Here is an 18217-nt window from a genome sequence, read left to right on the forward strand (position 1 = left end):
TTTTGGAAATGAGATTATTCACGTCATCCATTTGAGTTGAGTTTTTTTTTTTTAAAACTATGTCATCGGTAATTTATAAATGGCGAAACTTTTCCAATCCTCCGTGTATCCTGTATATTTTAGATGATTTTAGGAAAAATTAAAAACTCATCCTATTTGAATTGTAAAATATCTCTTTGTATAATTGGAATGGAATTTTCATTCCTACTCCTAGCTATTATTCAGTTATTTCTCTCTCACGAAAAAGAAAAAAAAGAAAAAAAAAATATTTCTCATCAACGTTTTAATGCGCACAGGATTACAATTAATTCGCGTTCACAGGTATTCCGTGGTACTAGCACCCTTGATGGATTAAAATCGATCGAAGTTTTATTTTTATTTTTTTTTTTTTTTATTTCGCGTTATTAATTTTCACTGTACAAATTGCTTTACAAAGTGGCAAAATGTTTTCATTTTTTTCTCTCTCCCCCCCCCCCCCCTCCCCAATTTTTCTCTACCCACTTCTTTCATTTTATTTTATCTTTTCTTTTTTTTCTTTTTTTTCTTTTTTTTTTTTTTTTTTTTTTTTTTGCGAATGTTAATCATCAAAATTGACGTTCGTGATTACAATGAACGGTTTAGAAAACGGTTTTAGAAACCGAAAATTTCTGCGAGTGGTATTTCGCGTCACCGATAACACCTGCAAAATTATTCGTGAAAGGGTTTCGATGTTTTTATAATCCGATATAAACGATATCACCCTCTACATCTAGTGCAAAACTAATGAAGCTCCGACAGTAAGAATAAAATTTCTTTTATTTTTCTAAATGTTTCCATTTCGCGTTTTCGTTCGCCACATAAAAATTGATACCTACACGTTATTTATATATATTCTCTGTTTTTCATTTTTTCTTTTCTTCTTCTTCTTTTTTTCTTTTTTTCTCTCTCTTTTTTTTTTTAAGCGTTTCGATATTCCATTTCGATATTATACAGTATAATTTGAGCAGCTGTCTAATCGACGTGGAATTATTATTGTTATTAATATTATTATTAATATTATTATTATTATTATTATTACTTTTAATCTTGACAAAAAGTGCCTCGGTGCGTCGCTTATTCCTTCTCTTTCTTTTTTTTTCCTCGTTTAATTAATTTCTTCGTAATCGTGGATCCCTGATTTTTATGTTAATCTATAAAGTTTGAGCCTGTTTGCGAGTGCAAAATCTTTCGAACAACTCGACAGAAAGAAATTAAATCTTAATAACAGGAGGAGAGAAATTGTTATGATACTATTAATAATTATATAAAAATACGCATTTCTTCGTTTTTTTTATTCATTTTCAAAAGAGCATAATATTTTAAGTAAAGCGAAATCATACAAAGTAGAACGGTAAGAAACAGCAAATAATAAAATATCAAGCAAATAATATTCACATTCTCATATTTTCATATTTCTCTATTTTTACAAACGTATGCACATATAATAACTTGGAGTCGGATAAAAAAATTATTGAAACTATGAATTTTCTTCCATCTCGAAGATTTTAAACATATTTGCGATTAATAATATTCCGTCTTTAATATCCTTTAACGTTCGTGTACTCTCCACCTCCTCCTCCTTCTCCTCCTCAAGCCCCCCACCCTCCTACATTTTTTTTCTTCTTCTACTTCTTCATCGAGGAACGTCTTCCATACCGAATCTGACGTTTTAATCTCAAGTATCCAGATGGGATCCGCGATTTGGTATGAGAAACGAAACGACGGAGGAACGAAGGAGGGAGAAAAACTGAGAAAAAGAAACGACGGAGAAGGAACAGTATTCGCGGATGGAATAAAAAGGAGAAGGGAAAATCATCCAAGGAGAAAGAAAAAAAAAAAGCAAGAGAAATCGATAGCGCGGACAATTCACGCTTGCATCACTGATTTTGTCGTTCTTCTTTTCTCACTTGTCATTCATATATATATATATTGCGTAAGATGCTTCAAGTAAGTTTTTCACGCTGTCAATTTGAAAAGAAAGAAATGTTACTTGTTTCAAGAAGAATTTATCTTCGATGATTAATTTTAAATACGATTGAAAAATTAAGAAGAAACGACAAATTACGTTAATAAATTTGTTGGTACCAGTTTTGGACTCGAACAGGCTCAAGCCTCGAAAGTTGGCGCGTTCTCTGCGGCGACATTACGGCGTTATACAATATGTTACACTGAAAGCGATAGTCGTTGCACTTTGTGATTTGCCGTCCCTTCCTCACCACGTCTCGTGCATAATATGTTATATCGATTCGAAAAATTCGTTTTCCTATTGCACGATGTCTCGTTCGTTCGTCCTCACTGCGCTCTGACTTGGCACGCGTAATTATTATTCATACTATTAATTTATTTTCTTTCCTCTTCCTCTTGTTTTAATACGACACTAACTACTCAGTCATTCCTCCTTCCTTTTTTTTATATATACGTATTAATATATATATATATATATATTATATGTGCTCTTGTGTATGTACGTCTATGTTTCTCGCAGTCCTATCAATTTCCTTCTCTTTCGCGTTTCACAGTTTGAATCCAGCCGATAATTACAGATTAGAGACGTCCATCGCGTTTATCCTCCTTATCGAATGATCGACACTGCGATCAGGGTGATCATCAGAAGCAATCCCGTTGTCGTCATGTTCATTGCCGAGTCTGAAAGCAGAAAAACGTTTCAGATTTTTCTTATGAATTTTATTATGAATTTCATGGATTTATACAAAGTATCTTAAGAAATTCTGCCTCTTTAGAACTTCTACTATTATTCTATTTTTTCAAAATGGCTTGTTTCCAATAGAGTGATTATTACTTGAAAAGTTAGAAAAGTCATCCATCAATGATAATGAATCTTAGAACCCAATTAAAAAATCACTTAAATCTACTTGCACCACTTTTGCAAAAAATAAAATACCCAAAATTTTTACCCGATCGTGAAAAATAAATATCAAGATACACCAAGATCTGTCAAAATATAATTAGCAAAAATTTCAGAAGCAATCAAGTGTCCCTCTGATCCGACAACCGTTAAAATCGAGCCAGTCATGTAAAATCAAAAAAAGAAAAAAATAAAAAGGAGAGAAGAAAAATCAATCCCTGTCGCTCTCTTCTCGTTCATATTTATAAAACGAAGCGCAAGAAATTGCGCAGAGCGCGGATGGGCAGTCGGGTAGCGTAAAAATCGCGCGAGTTGGCCCGAAAGGGTTGCTCGACAATCAAGAAGTTCCCGGTTGAAAATATCAGGCCGTTGTTCCGCCGAGCTGCGAAGGATCGCCTCCTCGGCCGAGACGAGACGTCCGAGACGGTGAAGGATGAGCGCTGGCAAACGGGGAGGAAAAACCAGACGAGGGCTGCTCGTCTGAACAGGCGAGGAGGGTGGAAAAGGAGAAGTCGGTTATTCTTCCGGCTGGCCTGGCCCATACTTTCAGCCATTACTCGCTCCGCGAGAGATGTATTCTCTCTCTGGCCCCACTCATCTCTAATTACAAATCAGAAACAAGTCGCACCCCAATCATCCCCTCTGCAGGCCATCCTTATTTTCCGTTAGTTTCTCGGCTAAACGAGGAGATACGAGTTGACGTCTCTCCCTTCTTTGTCTATTCTTTTTCTTTCGCTTCGTGTTCGTGTGTTTCACGCACATTTTTCTCCTCCTCCTCACTTTTGTCGTTCCTTTTCTTCGTTTCTCAACGGTTTTGCGGTGGCACCTTTTTCCAAGGGTAATTTGCGATGGATACCCCGCGATGGAAATGTAATTTTTGGAAGTGGACGGGATGTCGGTTTGTGCTTGGATTCTGGATAACATATTAAAGGATTGGGATTTAATTTGTATTTGATTTTTAAACGGATCGATTCGATTTATTAGGGGAAGTTGAAATTTCAATTTTATTGTTATACTTCTTCTTGTAAAATTCTGGGAGAAAATAATGAGAATAATATTAGGTAAATATTGGAAATGAGATGATTTTTATTTCGTGCGATGGAATTAAAAAAAAAAAAAAGATATAAAAAAATTTTTTGCAAGTGCTTTATTTGTACGATATTTTGTTTTATACGTTATTCAGGTAGCGTTTTCATTTATCGTTCGAGTGGCTCTCTCTTTTTTTTTTTTATTGTATTTACTTTTTTGATGGAGATGTTGAAATAATTTTTATTCTGTTTTTTTTATATACATATATATATATATATATATATACGATACGAGTTTTTTTTTTTTGACCTTTTATTTATGTACATCAAACATATTTTGATATTTCATCTGTTATCTCGAAAGCCAGTTTCGCTTTTGTAAAAGATACAAAAGCTATTAAATATTATGACATTCGATGAAAAAAAAAAAAAAATTAAAAATTTTTGGAAATGTTTGCGATTTAAATATAATAATTTTAAGAAAATATTTTACAATTATGAGCCTTACAAAATAAAGTTGAAAAATTTAATCAAATGTACACAACGAATCATTTTCGGAATATTTCTAATGGGAATTTTTAATAATTTTTAATATACAAATTTTTTTTTTAATTCATTGATTACAATCAATTTTAATATTTTCTGTCGTTCGCTATTCCATAAATATTTTTAATTAAAAGAACCAGGAATTGGAAAACTGTTATATCGAGAGCCATTAACTATGTTTCGTTCAAAAAAATTTCAAAATTACAAACCGTATTTATCCGAATCGAATTTACCGAGACGTAGCATGATGATTTGGATTAAAATAGTAAAAACAATGTTTTTAACAGCAGGAAAGGGGCAAGCAGGAAAAGGGCTGAGGCAACAATGAGCTCGACAACTACTGTCAATAAACGAGACGATGTTGATTTTGTACATTTCGTTCCAATCCAACATGTCCATTTTAAATTTTCGTTTTGCCCGTTCGCCATTGTTTTTTCGTGCCGCTAACCATTTCACTTGAAACACGAGTTTCCAACCACCAGATAGATAATTCATGAGTAGACATCTCGATCGTTTAAATTTTGTTGATTTTTACATTGGAATTTAAATGGAGAATATTTATGTTAAATAACTCTAAATGTTCCAAAGCTTCGTTTGTACGAATCAATCGAAATATTCGCTCAGAATTTATATCTTTCATTCCCATATTAACATTCCCATAAAGTGCAATATTAACGTTTGAATAATAACATATTCGATTATATAAAATAAATTCTATATAAGGTATTAAAATATTCATTGATTTTTGCAGAATCAATTTTAGAAATTAAAAGATTTATACACAGAAATATCAATGAGACTTATTTTTTTTTTTTTTTCAAGTTACAAGCAATTTAAACGAAGCAACATCTTTGTCACACTTTCGCTTCGTTCTATTTTCGTATTATCCAATGCAAATTGTTTGTAACTTAGTAAAGAAGCTTCGATTATTTTTGTGTATGAGAATAATCCATTATTAAAAAATTTCACGATTTATATTTTATACGATTAACGTAAAAGAACATTTTTAATTTATGGGTTAACGAAAACTGTGAATTGGCAAATTTTCAAAAGGATTTTAAAAATATTTTAACGAGAATTAAAAGGTTTAACTTAATTTTTCACATTTCTTTCGAGCCTTTCATTCCAGCTATCTTTTCCTTTCTATAGATTCCCTTTTTTCGAAGTTTTATCTACAACATTATCCTCGTAAAATACCCATGATCATAAAATACCCATGCATACAATATCCTGTCCGTAACAATTTCCTTCCGTATACTCTACAAGAATAAAATTTTATTGAAAAGTCTTGCTTAGTTCCCTAACTAAATTTATACATCTATCCATACATGTATACAACCGTTTACTTCCCTTTTGTTTTTATCTGCGTGCAATATCCATAGTTTGTTATATCATGTTGTATGTATAAAACAAGAAGTTAATACCTTTTCCAATAAATTCTATCTTTTCAATATAATAGTGTCGTAATTCAGTTATCAATGTTCAGAAATGATTTTTGCCATTCCATTACAAGGAAACAAATTTTCTTCATACACTTGCTATTCATTTACAGTTATATTCTTTTCAAAACATTTCTCTATATAAAATCTCCATCGTTCCAGTATTGCTCTCCAATATCCATTCGACCACTATCTTAACATCCCTCTTATCCTTTAAAAAGAAATCTGCAATAAATAAACGAAAAGCTAGGAATCGCGATAAAAAATCCGTTAAAATCTTCACCCGAGTCGAATGCATAAACCAAATCTAATAAACCACTTCCCCTCTCCCCCACGAGACGAGGCAAGCCTTCATCTTTAGAAACTCGATGGAACGATAATGCCGATCGCTGCACGAGACAGTTCTTCGAAACTGCTCGATATCGACTCCTCTCCCTCCCTCTCGCACCTCGAAAACGAATTTAACCAGAAGATGGGGGGGGAAGGGAGGGCTAAGAAGAGGGGGTGTCGACCTTCGATACAACGAGGATCTGCCAAAGAACTGGAAGTACTTATCAAGTTGTGGAAGCTGGCGGTTCCCCTCTTCTTCCTCCTTCTTTTTCTTTCGTCCTTCGAGCGAAATTACCCAGTTCCACGAGGGCTATCGAGATCGAGCCCGCGGAGAAAAACGGATTTTCACACTTTCCCATTATGCAAATTCCTTTTAAAAAAGAAACCACCGCCGTGTTTCCGGTGGCGTATCGATGGCGGAAGAAGGGGGTCTCTCCCTGTCCTGATACCGAAACAGATCGTGGAGGAGGGATCGTGGATCGAGAAGATCGCGGGTTAGAAAGGAAATATTTCAATAACGCCGCGGGCCTAGGATGAATTCCTCCCAGGGGGTTGAACCTGTGTCACCCTCTCGACACCCACTGTGTCGTTTAAATGCCGGCGCGGAGCCGCGAAATAGCCGGATAGACCGCAACCTCGAGCCACGGATGATTTTGTTTCCTTCATCTTGCTCTCATTTGCCACGTCCCTATTCAACGTGGATTTCAATGGGTTCTCTGGTATCGGACTTGGATTTTTTTTCCCACCCCCTAGGTGGAGCAAGGGCCGATATCGGTCGGTTCGAGGTTTATTATTAATTTTTCTGACTGGGAAACGCGAGACGACGATACTGTCCGTTAATGAGCAGCCAAGAAGGAATTTCAGATCGGGGAGACACTGTTCGTTACTGTTATCGAGGTTTCTATTGTTGGGTATTCTTGGTTGTATCGGGGAAAGTCGACAATTTCTTTGCTAGACGTTGGAGACGTCTGCCTGGGTAAACGTTGATTGGGCATTGAATACCTTTAATGGAACGATTCTTTGTTAGGGTGAGAAATTGGAGGGAGATTGGGGTCTTGCTTTTTTCTTTTTTTTTTCTCCTTCTTCCCGGTATAATTATTGTGGATACGGAATATTTGTTGGAATATTTTCTAGCTTGCGTCGAGTGTGTATATCAAGCTTGAATTTTAATATTTTGAGCAAGTAAATTTTAGAAAACGTGTATTAAATTTTTAATAAATGAATTATGGTTGAAAAAGAGAAGGGAGGAGGTGATAACGTCTTGTTAGGTATAATTTATGAAATTTTTAAAATTAATCTATTACGATCCTCTTCTATTACGCGCTATTCTGAAAAATGTGTTCTATACAATTTATAAAAACACGTTAATCTCAACTTTGATCAAAATCCAAGTTTAAAAAGTGACTTTCCCGTGAAAAAAATAAAACTACGCAAACTTGTATAACACAAAAAATTTCATTCACGTTCTGCTTCACGAGAACTTAATCCAACTTTGGAATATAATCTAGGACTCAATCTCTAACAAAATTTTCGTAACGCTTTATCATGAAATTCAAGTACAATGTATGAACAGTTTCACAATAATATTAATCGAAAATCTCAAATCAAAGTATATCTCAATGAAAGTATACATTTGTAATAAGTAATTTATCGTGATTGTCTGAGAATAATCTGTCGATAATTAATAAATTCGAAAAATAGATAGATTTATAAAATTTAAATATTTTATTATCTCATTCGTTACTTAGACATCTCTCTATTCGATCTCGCCAAAATATAAGTAAAAATACAAGGATACTTCTCTAACATGGAATGAAATTTTCTATCCCCAAAAGCTATTTTTCTTTCGTCCAACAACAAGTCGAAATATATTCTTTGTTTCGCGTTGTTCTATCTGTTTCCTGATCCGAGATGAAATCTGTCCTTCTCATATGCGAATAAACTTTATCATTTGTTGCCTTCATTTCCTATTATCTACTCATAAAATAGCAAACTATAAAAAAAAGTAATTAGAAAATAATTAATTTCTCAATTAAAATTTTCAACTTTCCATTAATTCAACTACCTAAAAAATTATATATATATATATATCCCGAAGAACGCTCTACACAAACTACATTCCAAACGCAATCAATAGACGTCTCCTCTTAATGATATCGTTTACAACCACCTACTCTACCTTTTCCACCCGCGTCCAGCCACACACATCCCTCGTCCATTTCCTCATTTACATCGAATAATAAGAAGCCATGCATCACGATGTGCTACTTATCATTCTGCAAACGCAACGTCTGCGCACAGGAAGCCTCGATGTCAGCCATCTACCATCGACGATTCTTCCAGAGGAGGCAACGAGGAAACGGCAGGGGGGAGGGGGAGGACACGTAAAAGCCGTCAGCCACCATTCTCTCGTTTTAAATTAGCTCAACAGAGGTTTAGCAACAGAGCTTACCGCTGTCCGGGGTCCAATCGTACTTTCTTTTCCTATCTGGGTCGCTCGATTTTTGCTCGGACTTGCCGATCTCGTTCAGGTTCCGTTGGAATTTATTACCTGAAAGCAAAAATATCCGGCCGTCTCTAAATGGAGGCTTTACACACACACACACACACACACGTACACAATGGAAAAAAAAATTATACGGGTGAAGCGGAATGACCGTCGGTGTCTGTTTTAAATGAAAATATGACGGGCCCGTCAAATTAAATGCAAATGTCTTAAAAGTTTCAACGAGCCGTTTCCGTCTGTTTTTTTTTACCCTTACTTTTTCTTTTTTTTTTTTGAGAATTTCGCAATTTTTTTTTCTTCCCTTTCATCTCCCCCGGGGAGGGACGCGTATTTGACGAAACGGACGAAGATGAAGATGAAGGGAGGGGGGAGGAAATGTTTTCTATCTTTTTTTTTTTTTTTTCGGTTGCACGCTCGAGATCGTTGCGAAACCGAATCGAGAACGTGATGAAACGTGAAACGTTAAATTGTTATCCATCGTTGAAATCGAATTACGCTTGGATGCGCTTGGCGAACCGAAAGATCTGATAGAATGGGAAAAAATATTTCGCTGATTTGAATATAGGTTGAAATTTCTTTTTCCACTTTTTTTTTATCGATGCTCGTTCACTGATGTTTCGCTGATGTTTCATACTTGGCCGTTGTATTAAAGTATTATAGGGGGTGTAATTGTTAAGACGAAGTGTATTCTTTGCTCGTCGATATCTCGTGTAATTTATCTCATTCGTAGAGAATTGTTCTATTTGTGAAGACACGTAATTAAAATTTCGATACGGAAGATTTAAGATCCCTTAAAATTCATTGGATTGGATTAATCATTTAAAGTTATTTTATCTACTTTTCTGAAGAGTGATGAGACAATTAATGTATCTACATTATCTTACTTTTTAAATTGCAATAAAATAAAATTCTCCTTTCAGTGTTGTTTATACAAGAAGCGATTATACAAAGAAAATCATTTGTCCTGAATCCAAAGCATCACGAATACATTTACATAAACACATTATACAATTACTTACAATTAACATATTCGATAACAATTATCGAAGAAGAAAATTTCTCTTATCATACTATAATATCAAAAAAAGTATTTCCAAGTCTCGAGGAATCCAGAAAAATGTAATCCCCTCCCTAATTAACAATTTAAGAAATAAGTTCATGTGCAATCGTTTCACGTTTAATTTAAAAAAAAAAAAGAAAAAATTCAAATCTGATCAACCGAGCCCAGCATCATCCGATTTCTCTCTCTCTTTCTCTCTCGAAAAAAAATCGATATTCGTCCTCCTCGTCGTCCAAACATAATTCCCCGTGGTCACGATCTAAATCCACCATCCAGCTTCCTGTCCACCCCGCGTTCAATGCGCAGAGAGGAGAGGATGTTGAAACAATAATCGAGGAGAACGAAGAGAGGGAGAAGCACGAAGGGAGGGGGTTAAAGAAAGCGGCAAAGGAAGGGCGGACAAAGGCGTACTTTCGAGTGGCCCCTCCGTGGCTGAAGATGTTTACGGGCCTGTTACGCGTAAAGTGGGTGGCAAACGCGGTAACCAGTATGCAAACTACGAGTAAACACAATTCCCTTATCCGCCGCATCGTTCTGGAGCTGTTCCACACTGCGTTTGTCACGGTCCAGTCTGCCGGATCAAATCAAGTAACGAAACTAGCACACACGTTCGCTGCGCTCTCCAAGAGGAAGTGACGAAGAGAGGGATGGACGTATGGACAATAGAACGAGAAAGAGAGTGAGAGAGAGAGAGAGAGAGAGAGAGTTGGCTTTTTCGTTGATATAATTCTCGTGGTCTGGTGAAACCACGCGACCAGGTGGGGTCAGTGACGACTAGACTAGAAATTTTGTAGTTACAACGTTGCTTCCATTTGCATACATCACAACCTGGCGCGCAAAGAGGAACCGAATTTCCAGCAGGGAAGGCCTCTCATTGACGGGCATCGCGTGGCTCGCGTCAACAGAATCCGTTCACGGATCTCTGCGTTTCTCGTTACCGATTTTGGTTTCGACTGGTTCCGGCGGACTCGGCTGCGCGGAAAAAAATCCTGTCCACGGTTGATCACGTTCTTGTCGTACGCGGCGCCCTTCTGTTTAGGATCGGAATTTTGGTATTGGTTTGATTAGTTCCTGGCCCTACGGTTCGAGAGATTTTTCCACGAAAGGTGGCCACATTTTTCTTTCTCCCTCTCGCGTGTTTTTCATCTTGACTTTACGTACGATTACGCGATTCTTTTTCTTCTTTTTTTTTGGACGGTAAACCGATTTGATTAAGAGAAAATTGTTTGGTGATAATAAGTGTTTGAAGAATTAATCTTAGTATATATATATGTTTTTATTACTCTTTTAATACGTGGTTAATTAAATGTGACGATACAATAAAGTCGATAAAGTTTGTTTTGGAAATAGAAGCCAAAGTCTACTTCTTGGAACGTAATAGTAATACAAACGAGTCTGTTTACCATATCGGATTAGAATATTACGACTTCTTCCTCTTATCTATCCTCGTGTTTCACAATTTACGTTTCAGAGTTGAACGATAGTTATAAAATAAATAAGAATAGAAACAGACGTATCTCTTCTCGTCTCGTCAAATCCTCCTCTCCCTAACTTAGCTTTCTGAAGCGTGTGATCCACGTATACCCTATTGTACCCGAGGTACAGAGAGCACACGTCCAAATTCTTCATCAGCGTCGATTCTTCCACACATACTCCTCCTCCCCCCACTGCTCATCCGACGAACGCATCGCAGACAATGCGCTAACTAGTCGAAACCCTCGGCGCAACGATCCCAAACATTCAAAACCTAAAATCCTCCTGTACTCTGCGAAACTCTGCCCAACAATCGCAACTAACCACCCATCGCTCTCGAACCTCCGCACAAACGAGCTCCAACCAACCCCTCGAGGCTACCCTCGAACCATCTTCACCCGCCCCCCTCGTCAAAAGAAGCTTCCCCCTCGATTCTGATGAGCACGATCGCCGCACCTTAATTCCACGGAAGCCGGAAGCGAAACTTGCATCCCCTCGAAATCGTCGAAACAATATCGATAAACCCTATCAGCGACTCGAGGAGGGATAACTTAACCCCTTCGACTTGGCTGGGATTGGCCGTCAGTCGTGAAGACAGAGAAAGTCAGTCAAATAGTTTTTATCTTCTCTTTTAAATGGAATTGTATATTTTCTATCGCGGTTGATACCTCTTGGACACGTGTCCAAGAATCATTAGTTCAATATTTTAACTTAGGAGGATAAGATGAACAGAACAGAATAGAATCTTTTGTTTATAGTATCTTCAAGTTAAAAGTATCTTATTAAATTAATTGATTTTTGGAGTATATCGATAATTTTTTTTTTCTTTTTGCAAAGAATATCAAGACTTTGTGAGTTCCGAAGGAATTTGAGGGAACAAGTTCTTGGCACAATACCCTATTTCGAGGTAATGGGCGATCATTCTGACGCACACGCGTGCGTCACTTGTTCGCCGGATGTGTGTATAATAACGGTGCCGATATAGAGGGAAAGGAAGGGGGAGGTTGGAGCTAACCGGTCGTATACACGTCGAGGGACAACAAGGTGAGACGCGCGGAGGCGCATGGAGGAATGGATAGGCCAGACAGACATATGCAAATCTCGACTAAACATTAGCGGTGACAGTATATCGTGTGGTGTACCATGGGTATACACGGTGTACAACCCATGAAGGGTTGTTTGTCGTCTATAGTTTTGACGACACTGTTTTTTGTTGATCATTAATGGGATATTAATTATTTTTTTCCATTTTTTTTGAGGTAAATTATTTTGTTAAACTTGTATATATACGTTTAAAGATAATCTAACGTATTATGGAATCTTCATTGCGTAGATTATCTTTAATGTATTCAATTTCTAATGGAGCAAAGATTTGATTATTTCTAGATTGAAAATTTAAGAAATATTCTTCTTTATCTTTGCTTTTCATTTGCTGCTATCATTATTTCGATAATAAAAAGGTTATATATAATGTTTTATTCTGCTTGGTGAAAAATTGTGCAAGTTTTTCATATTTGAGATTGTCTATATTCGTGATTTTTCTTTACCGATAATTAAATGTTTTTTTTTTTTCTCCCAGTTTTTCAGACGATTATTTAGTTTGTATTAACTTCGTGTACGCGTTCGTAGTTTCCTCGGCCCAATCGTGTTTAATTAAAAAAAACTTTTTAATTTTGAGGGAAATCGTTCTTTAGTATGAAATACGAAGAATCAACAATTAAAATTAGCAAGTTTTTAACGAACGTAAGACACAACGTATTTCGCAAAAAAAAAATAAAGCTAATAATAATATTCGATAGCAATTTATTTATTTTAATCAAAAAAAAAAAAAAAAAAAGAAAAAAAGAGAAAAAGTAAAAGTCTCTCTTTGTATTTTTTTTTAGCGGAACTTAAATTCTATAAAAAGCATTTTTCTGTTTTTTTAAATTCGAAACTTGTTATTTAAACTGTATCCACTGTTTAACGATGCAAAATGCAGCACCGTGTGAAGTTTATCAATGAACGTGGAGAACGTACCAACCAGAATTTCAATAAGCTCTTTCTCTCTCTCTCTCTCTCTCTCTCTCTCTCTCTCTCTCTCTCTCTCTCTCGTTGTATTGTGTTAAATTTCGAAACAGGAAACAATCTGTATAGCAGAGCCGAATGTGGAAAGGAAGGGGTAGCAAGAGCACTATAACTTGTTCTATATTCAAGGATTGTTAGGCAGTGTATCTGTTCTATAAGGTGGAGCTACGTTTGTGTAATGGGCCAACAATGAAAACGTGTTCAAGTGACTAACGTATGCTGGTCATTAGGGGTGACAAAAATGGATGTAGATCGTTGAAACTTCGTGGAGAATTATAATCATGGCTGGTGGGTGCATTTTGCGGTCATTTTATTGGGAAGAATTACGAGTGTGAAAATTATCGATTTTAATCATTTTTAAGAGGGACTCTACGTTATTTTATCTTATTAGCTGTTTAGAAAGTTTGTAAAATCTCCATTGATCAAAATACAATTTCAATTATGAGGTTCTTCATTTTTTACAATTTTCTTCGTTAATGTTTGAAATTGATTTTACCAATTAAAGAGAAACAAGATAATATTGAGTTTCAATAAAAGTGTAGAAACTAACGAAGAATTTGAATTTGACTTGAAATACAGCAAATTGTTATACAACTTTTTACAAAATTCGTTCGCTCGAGATGTTCGATATCTTATTTCTGATATCTTGGATCGAAATTATTAATTACAAAATCTTCAAATTGGATAAAATTTTATTCAAATTACTAAATATCCATTTCCAACACCCCATGTATCTAAACCTGCAAGACACTTTAACGATTTTATGCTAATCTTATTGTTCTCCTTCTGCCAAGAAGGCTATTACGAAGAAAGATTAATCCCCCAAGAATTCCATACCTTCATTCCTGATCAAACTAGTTTAGCAAAGCTAAACAGAAATCCAATTTCCGACGTGCACCAATATTCCCTCCTCCCGAACAAATACAACATAAATTCTTCCACAAAAATTCTCGATAAAAAAAAAAAAAAAAAAAAAAATTCTCCCTCGAAATTTCGAAGATCGAAGCAAAAATTTCTCCACAAATATTCCACAAATATTTATCACTCGGATCATTCTTATTAACAAAAATTTCCTTGATCCTTTCCAAACCAATTAAACTTTCCATCCTTCCCCCGAATGCAAACAAAAAGACTCCCCTATAAACTTTCTCCCCTAATGGAAAGAATAATCCTTGCCCGGTTTGCCCAAAAGCGCAACAACTTTCGAAACAAGATCCTGTCTATCGCTCGGGGCCACCCCCGAATGGAAACTCGATTCCCAGAATCGATACCGGAAAGAAAAAGAGCGGAGAGAAGTGGGATAAGAGGAGGAAAAAAGTAGAAGAAGGAAAGAAGAAAGAAGAGACAAATTGGCGAAACGATTCGAGAAATTCAATGCAGGAACGTAACCAGAAACGAGAGTTTCGAGGGCGCACATTTTCCAGGATCATTAGCAGGCAGCTTTACACTTTCATTTCCATTTATTCTGCCTTGCAAAGCAGCTCGTTCGTCAGTGGTACGCGTGAAATTTGAAATGCAACGAATTTCCAAGATTGCAAATTAGAAACGGCGTTCCCGCTAATATTTATGGCAGTCGAGTGAGCATTCGTCCACGCATTGCGCCCTCCTCGAACAGAGATGTGTTAACCGCGACATAAACATATCATTTAGGGGCCGCCACGAGTTCACCGAGTTCTCCCAGCATTAAGCCACGAAGGCGTGTGTGGACAATTGATTGCTTAAGTCGATGCTTGATCGATAAATAGGGGTAGTTGCATGCCAATAGTCGTGTAAGATTAATTTTAAATTATCGTTTAATTTTATGCATCAAAAAGAATTATTTGTATGTATTGTTATATACATCGTTATTTTCTTAAGAATATGAAATGAAAGGTGATTTAAGTGATGTAACAAAATTCGTACGAATGTTTGAAGATGAAAGACGAAGCTATATGAAAATAAATATAGGGATAATTCGAATTATTAAATTGTTGAATCAATTGTTGGGCAAATTAATTAAACGTCGTTCATCCTAATTATTGCACGGATTACGTGAAACTCGAAATGAAATGGAAGAATCCTCAAAGTATTTAGCTCTAATTCATACGTCGCATGCCTCGCGTGCATGATTCATATCGTGAATCGTTGACGAATTTAGGCATATCGTGAACCTCGTATTTCACTCGCTTCCACCTCTCCATTCACCGAATATTAAACCACTTTCCACACAATAACATGTGCCGCGTGTCGACAATAGGTACATTCTTTTTTTTTTTTTGTTGCTAATATTTATTTCTCACATTTCGTATTTACTGATACGATTAACTTTGTTCTCTCTATAATATATCTTATTCGAAACTACTTACAATTCACATTCACACAATTTATTATTTTTAATAAATTTTCGTAATTTGTTTATATTTTATTATTTCGCGTGAGTTTATATTTTTCCGCGTATTTCATAATTTTTATTAAACTAAAATTTTGATATAAAAAAATTGCGAGTGAAACGAAATAAAAAGAATATATTTAATATGTATTTATATAAATGTTCAGCTTTTACCGCACTATGGCCAAGTTTAAATTCATACAGGAAAAATATGTGAACGCGTCGTTGATCCATGCCTCGCTTTAATACACGATCTGCCATTTTATTATAAAACGATTGAGAAAAACCGATTGGCCGGCATTTGGCCAGCTTTCAGCATTCAAATTGATGCACGATACATTTAACGACACGTTTAACCACTAAATTTCGAAAAATTTCACGCGTTTGCGAGATTGATCATTTCACCATGCGACAGCCTGATGAACTGAGATATAAAAAAAAAAATTGAAAAAAATAAACGTGTATTAGTTGGTTATAAATACTTAGTTACTTTTATGATTATTATTCCGCACAGGAAGAATTCTATTACGTAGCAATGCTATAAACAGGAAATCTTTAATGATAGCCAATAGAAATAAAATTTCGTTTTGTTTTATTTTTCCTGTATCACTCCTCTCACGAGTAATTTTTAATATAAATGTAAATGAAAAATTCTCGCTACGCTACTAAAATTATCATTCGCCATGCCGGTATGCTAATATCAACCGCGTAATTTATTTCTAAAAATTTCGATGTTCACAGAATTACCACGTGTGTGTATGTGTGTGTATATATATATCTATACAATGGCCAAAAAGTTAATACCAACGTTATAATTTATCTGGAAAAAAAATTTCAACGTCCACCGAAATTTCTAAAATCCACCATTAATATCAACCGCGTAACTTGTTCCCAAAAAATTTCGATACCAACTCTCAGAGAGGACAATGTTTATAGCAAAAATTCCTCGTATTATCATTTATATGCGATTTTTCTAGAGATTGTCCTTCCCCCGCGTGTGTAAGCTCTACTATTTCCCCCTATCCCAGATATAAAACACGTCACGGTGAATTACTGCTGATGGAACACGAAATGTTGTTACACCGTACATATATATATATATATATGCGGATGCAAACATCGTAATGCCTGCAGGAGTAATTTCCACGTCGTATTTCGGACACGTGATTTTGCAACGTTCCCCCATGATCGACTTCGTGGCAGAATTGACCCAGTTCAACCCCCAACCCCATTTAGCGAATATTAAGCCGAGCTGTACGCACATACACGCACAATAGTATGTAGAACATGTTGACAGTGCGTACACGCGCGGTTAAGTCAATCTAGATATCTACCATTCTCGAAATCCAGGCAATCGAAGATAACAGAGAGAGCATCGGTGGAATTAGGTTGTCAACGGGGCACAGCCAGTTTCTAAGCCAAAATTTCCTCCCCCTCGTTCGATCGTAATTTACCACGTCTCGATTCGTGGCAGTTAAAATTCGATCGAAATATTTTTGTATTTGGGATAACGGGTTGAAAGTTTCTTATTATTGTATTATTCTCTCTCCAATTATTTCTTTATAATGTATTAGTATAATTGATAAATTCCATTGGTGGTGTTAATTAGTATTACATTTCTTTCACTCAAAAATATTCAGTTTCAAGTAGCTTGTTATTATGAGAAATATTTCCAATCAACGTAAGAAAACAATAAGTTCCCCTTTCTTAAACATACACATGCTTTTATCGATCCTTCAAAAAAAAAAAAAAAAAAAAATCGTTGTCAAAATTCAAAATCCATCCATTTTTACCAAATCGAAGGAAGAAATTATTTAAAAAATAATCGAACGCAACATGTCTTACGTAGCGAGCAACCAATGCATCGATTGAAACAACAATTTTTCAGACAAGATTATTAATCGACATTGGAGATAAACGTTGGAACAAGTTTCATCGCCGCCCATCTATCAATCAAACGAGCCTTAATGGGGCCGAAATTATACGCGATCTATTCCATTCCTTTCCATTCGAACAAAAGCAATTTCCTCCCCATTAGCCTGGGGATGTAACACGTGGTTGAATTAAAATCGGCTGATCACCTGTAATGTCGCCGCCTATTATGATTCGGAGGTGCGCAAAGCGTCGCCGCAACGATCATTTCCTCACCGGAGATTTAATCAGGCCCGGTGTTGATGTCGTTGATGCATTCGAGGCATTTCAGCCACGTACCCTCTCGGCTTTCCACCAACCCCGTCGTATGTGCGAGCTTAGCGATAGGATAGCAGTCGCTTTATCTATATGCAAGCATGCGACTAAGCCAATCTCTGTACGTTCTCCCGCAGAATTACAGGCGAACAACGGTTCCCGGGGGAATTAAGGGACACCTTAGGGTCGTGTGTGGTCTGGAAGATGTCACGATACCGAAACCATAGCCGGCTACATCTGCCATTGCAACTTTAGCCTGACGTGGTATTATCGGGTGATACATGTTGCGCTCACGTTGCGTTCAATTCCCATTGAAAATGGGAGGGGAAGAG

At 36.1% G+C, this 18217-nt stretch overlaps 1 protein-coding gene across 3 annotated transcripts in view; it reads right to left on the reverse strand.

Annotated features, from left to right (window-relative positions):
• Nucleotides 1–1289: 1289 nt before the first annotated feature.
• LOC100871130 (lachesin) overlaps nucleotides 1290–18217 on the reverse strand; it is a 306132-nt gene continuing 289204 nt past the window's right edge. For 2 of the 3 annotated variants that reach the window (XM_086903123.1, XM_086903122.1), the window contains one exon: nucleotides 2461–2664. In XM_086903123.1, coding sequence (XP_086759249.1) covers nucleotides 2591–2664 — 74 coding nt within the window. In that variant the 3' untranslated portion in view covers nucleotides 2461–2590. Of the gene's footprint in view, nucleotides 2665–8679; nucleotides 8779–18217 lie in introns of all 3 variants that reach the window. The other variant, XM_086903121.1, reaches the window with a different exon arrangement.

Source organism: Apis florea, unplaced genomic scaffold, assembly GCF_048593485.1.
Source record: "Apis florea isolate Af1SG1 unplaced genomic scaffold, ASM4859348v1 contig_2278_pilon, whole genome shotgun sequence".
Classification (NCBI taxonomy): domain Eukaryota; kingdom Metazoa; phylum Arthropoda; class Insecta; order Hymenoptera; family Apidae; genus Apis; species Apis florea.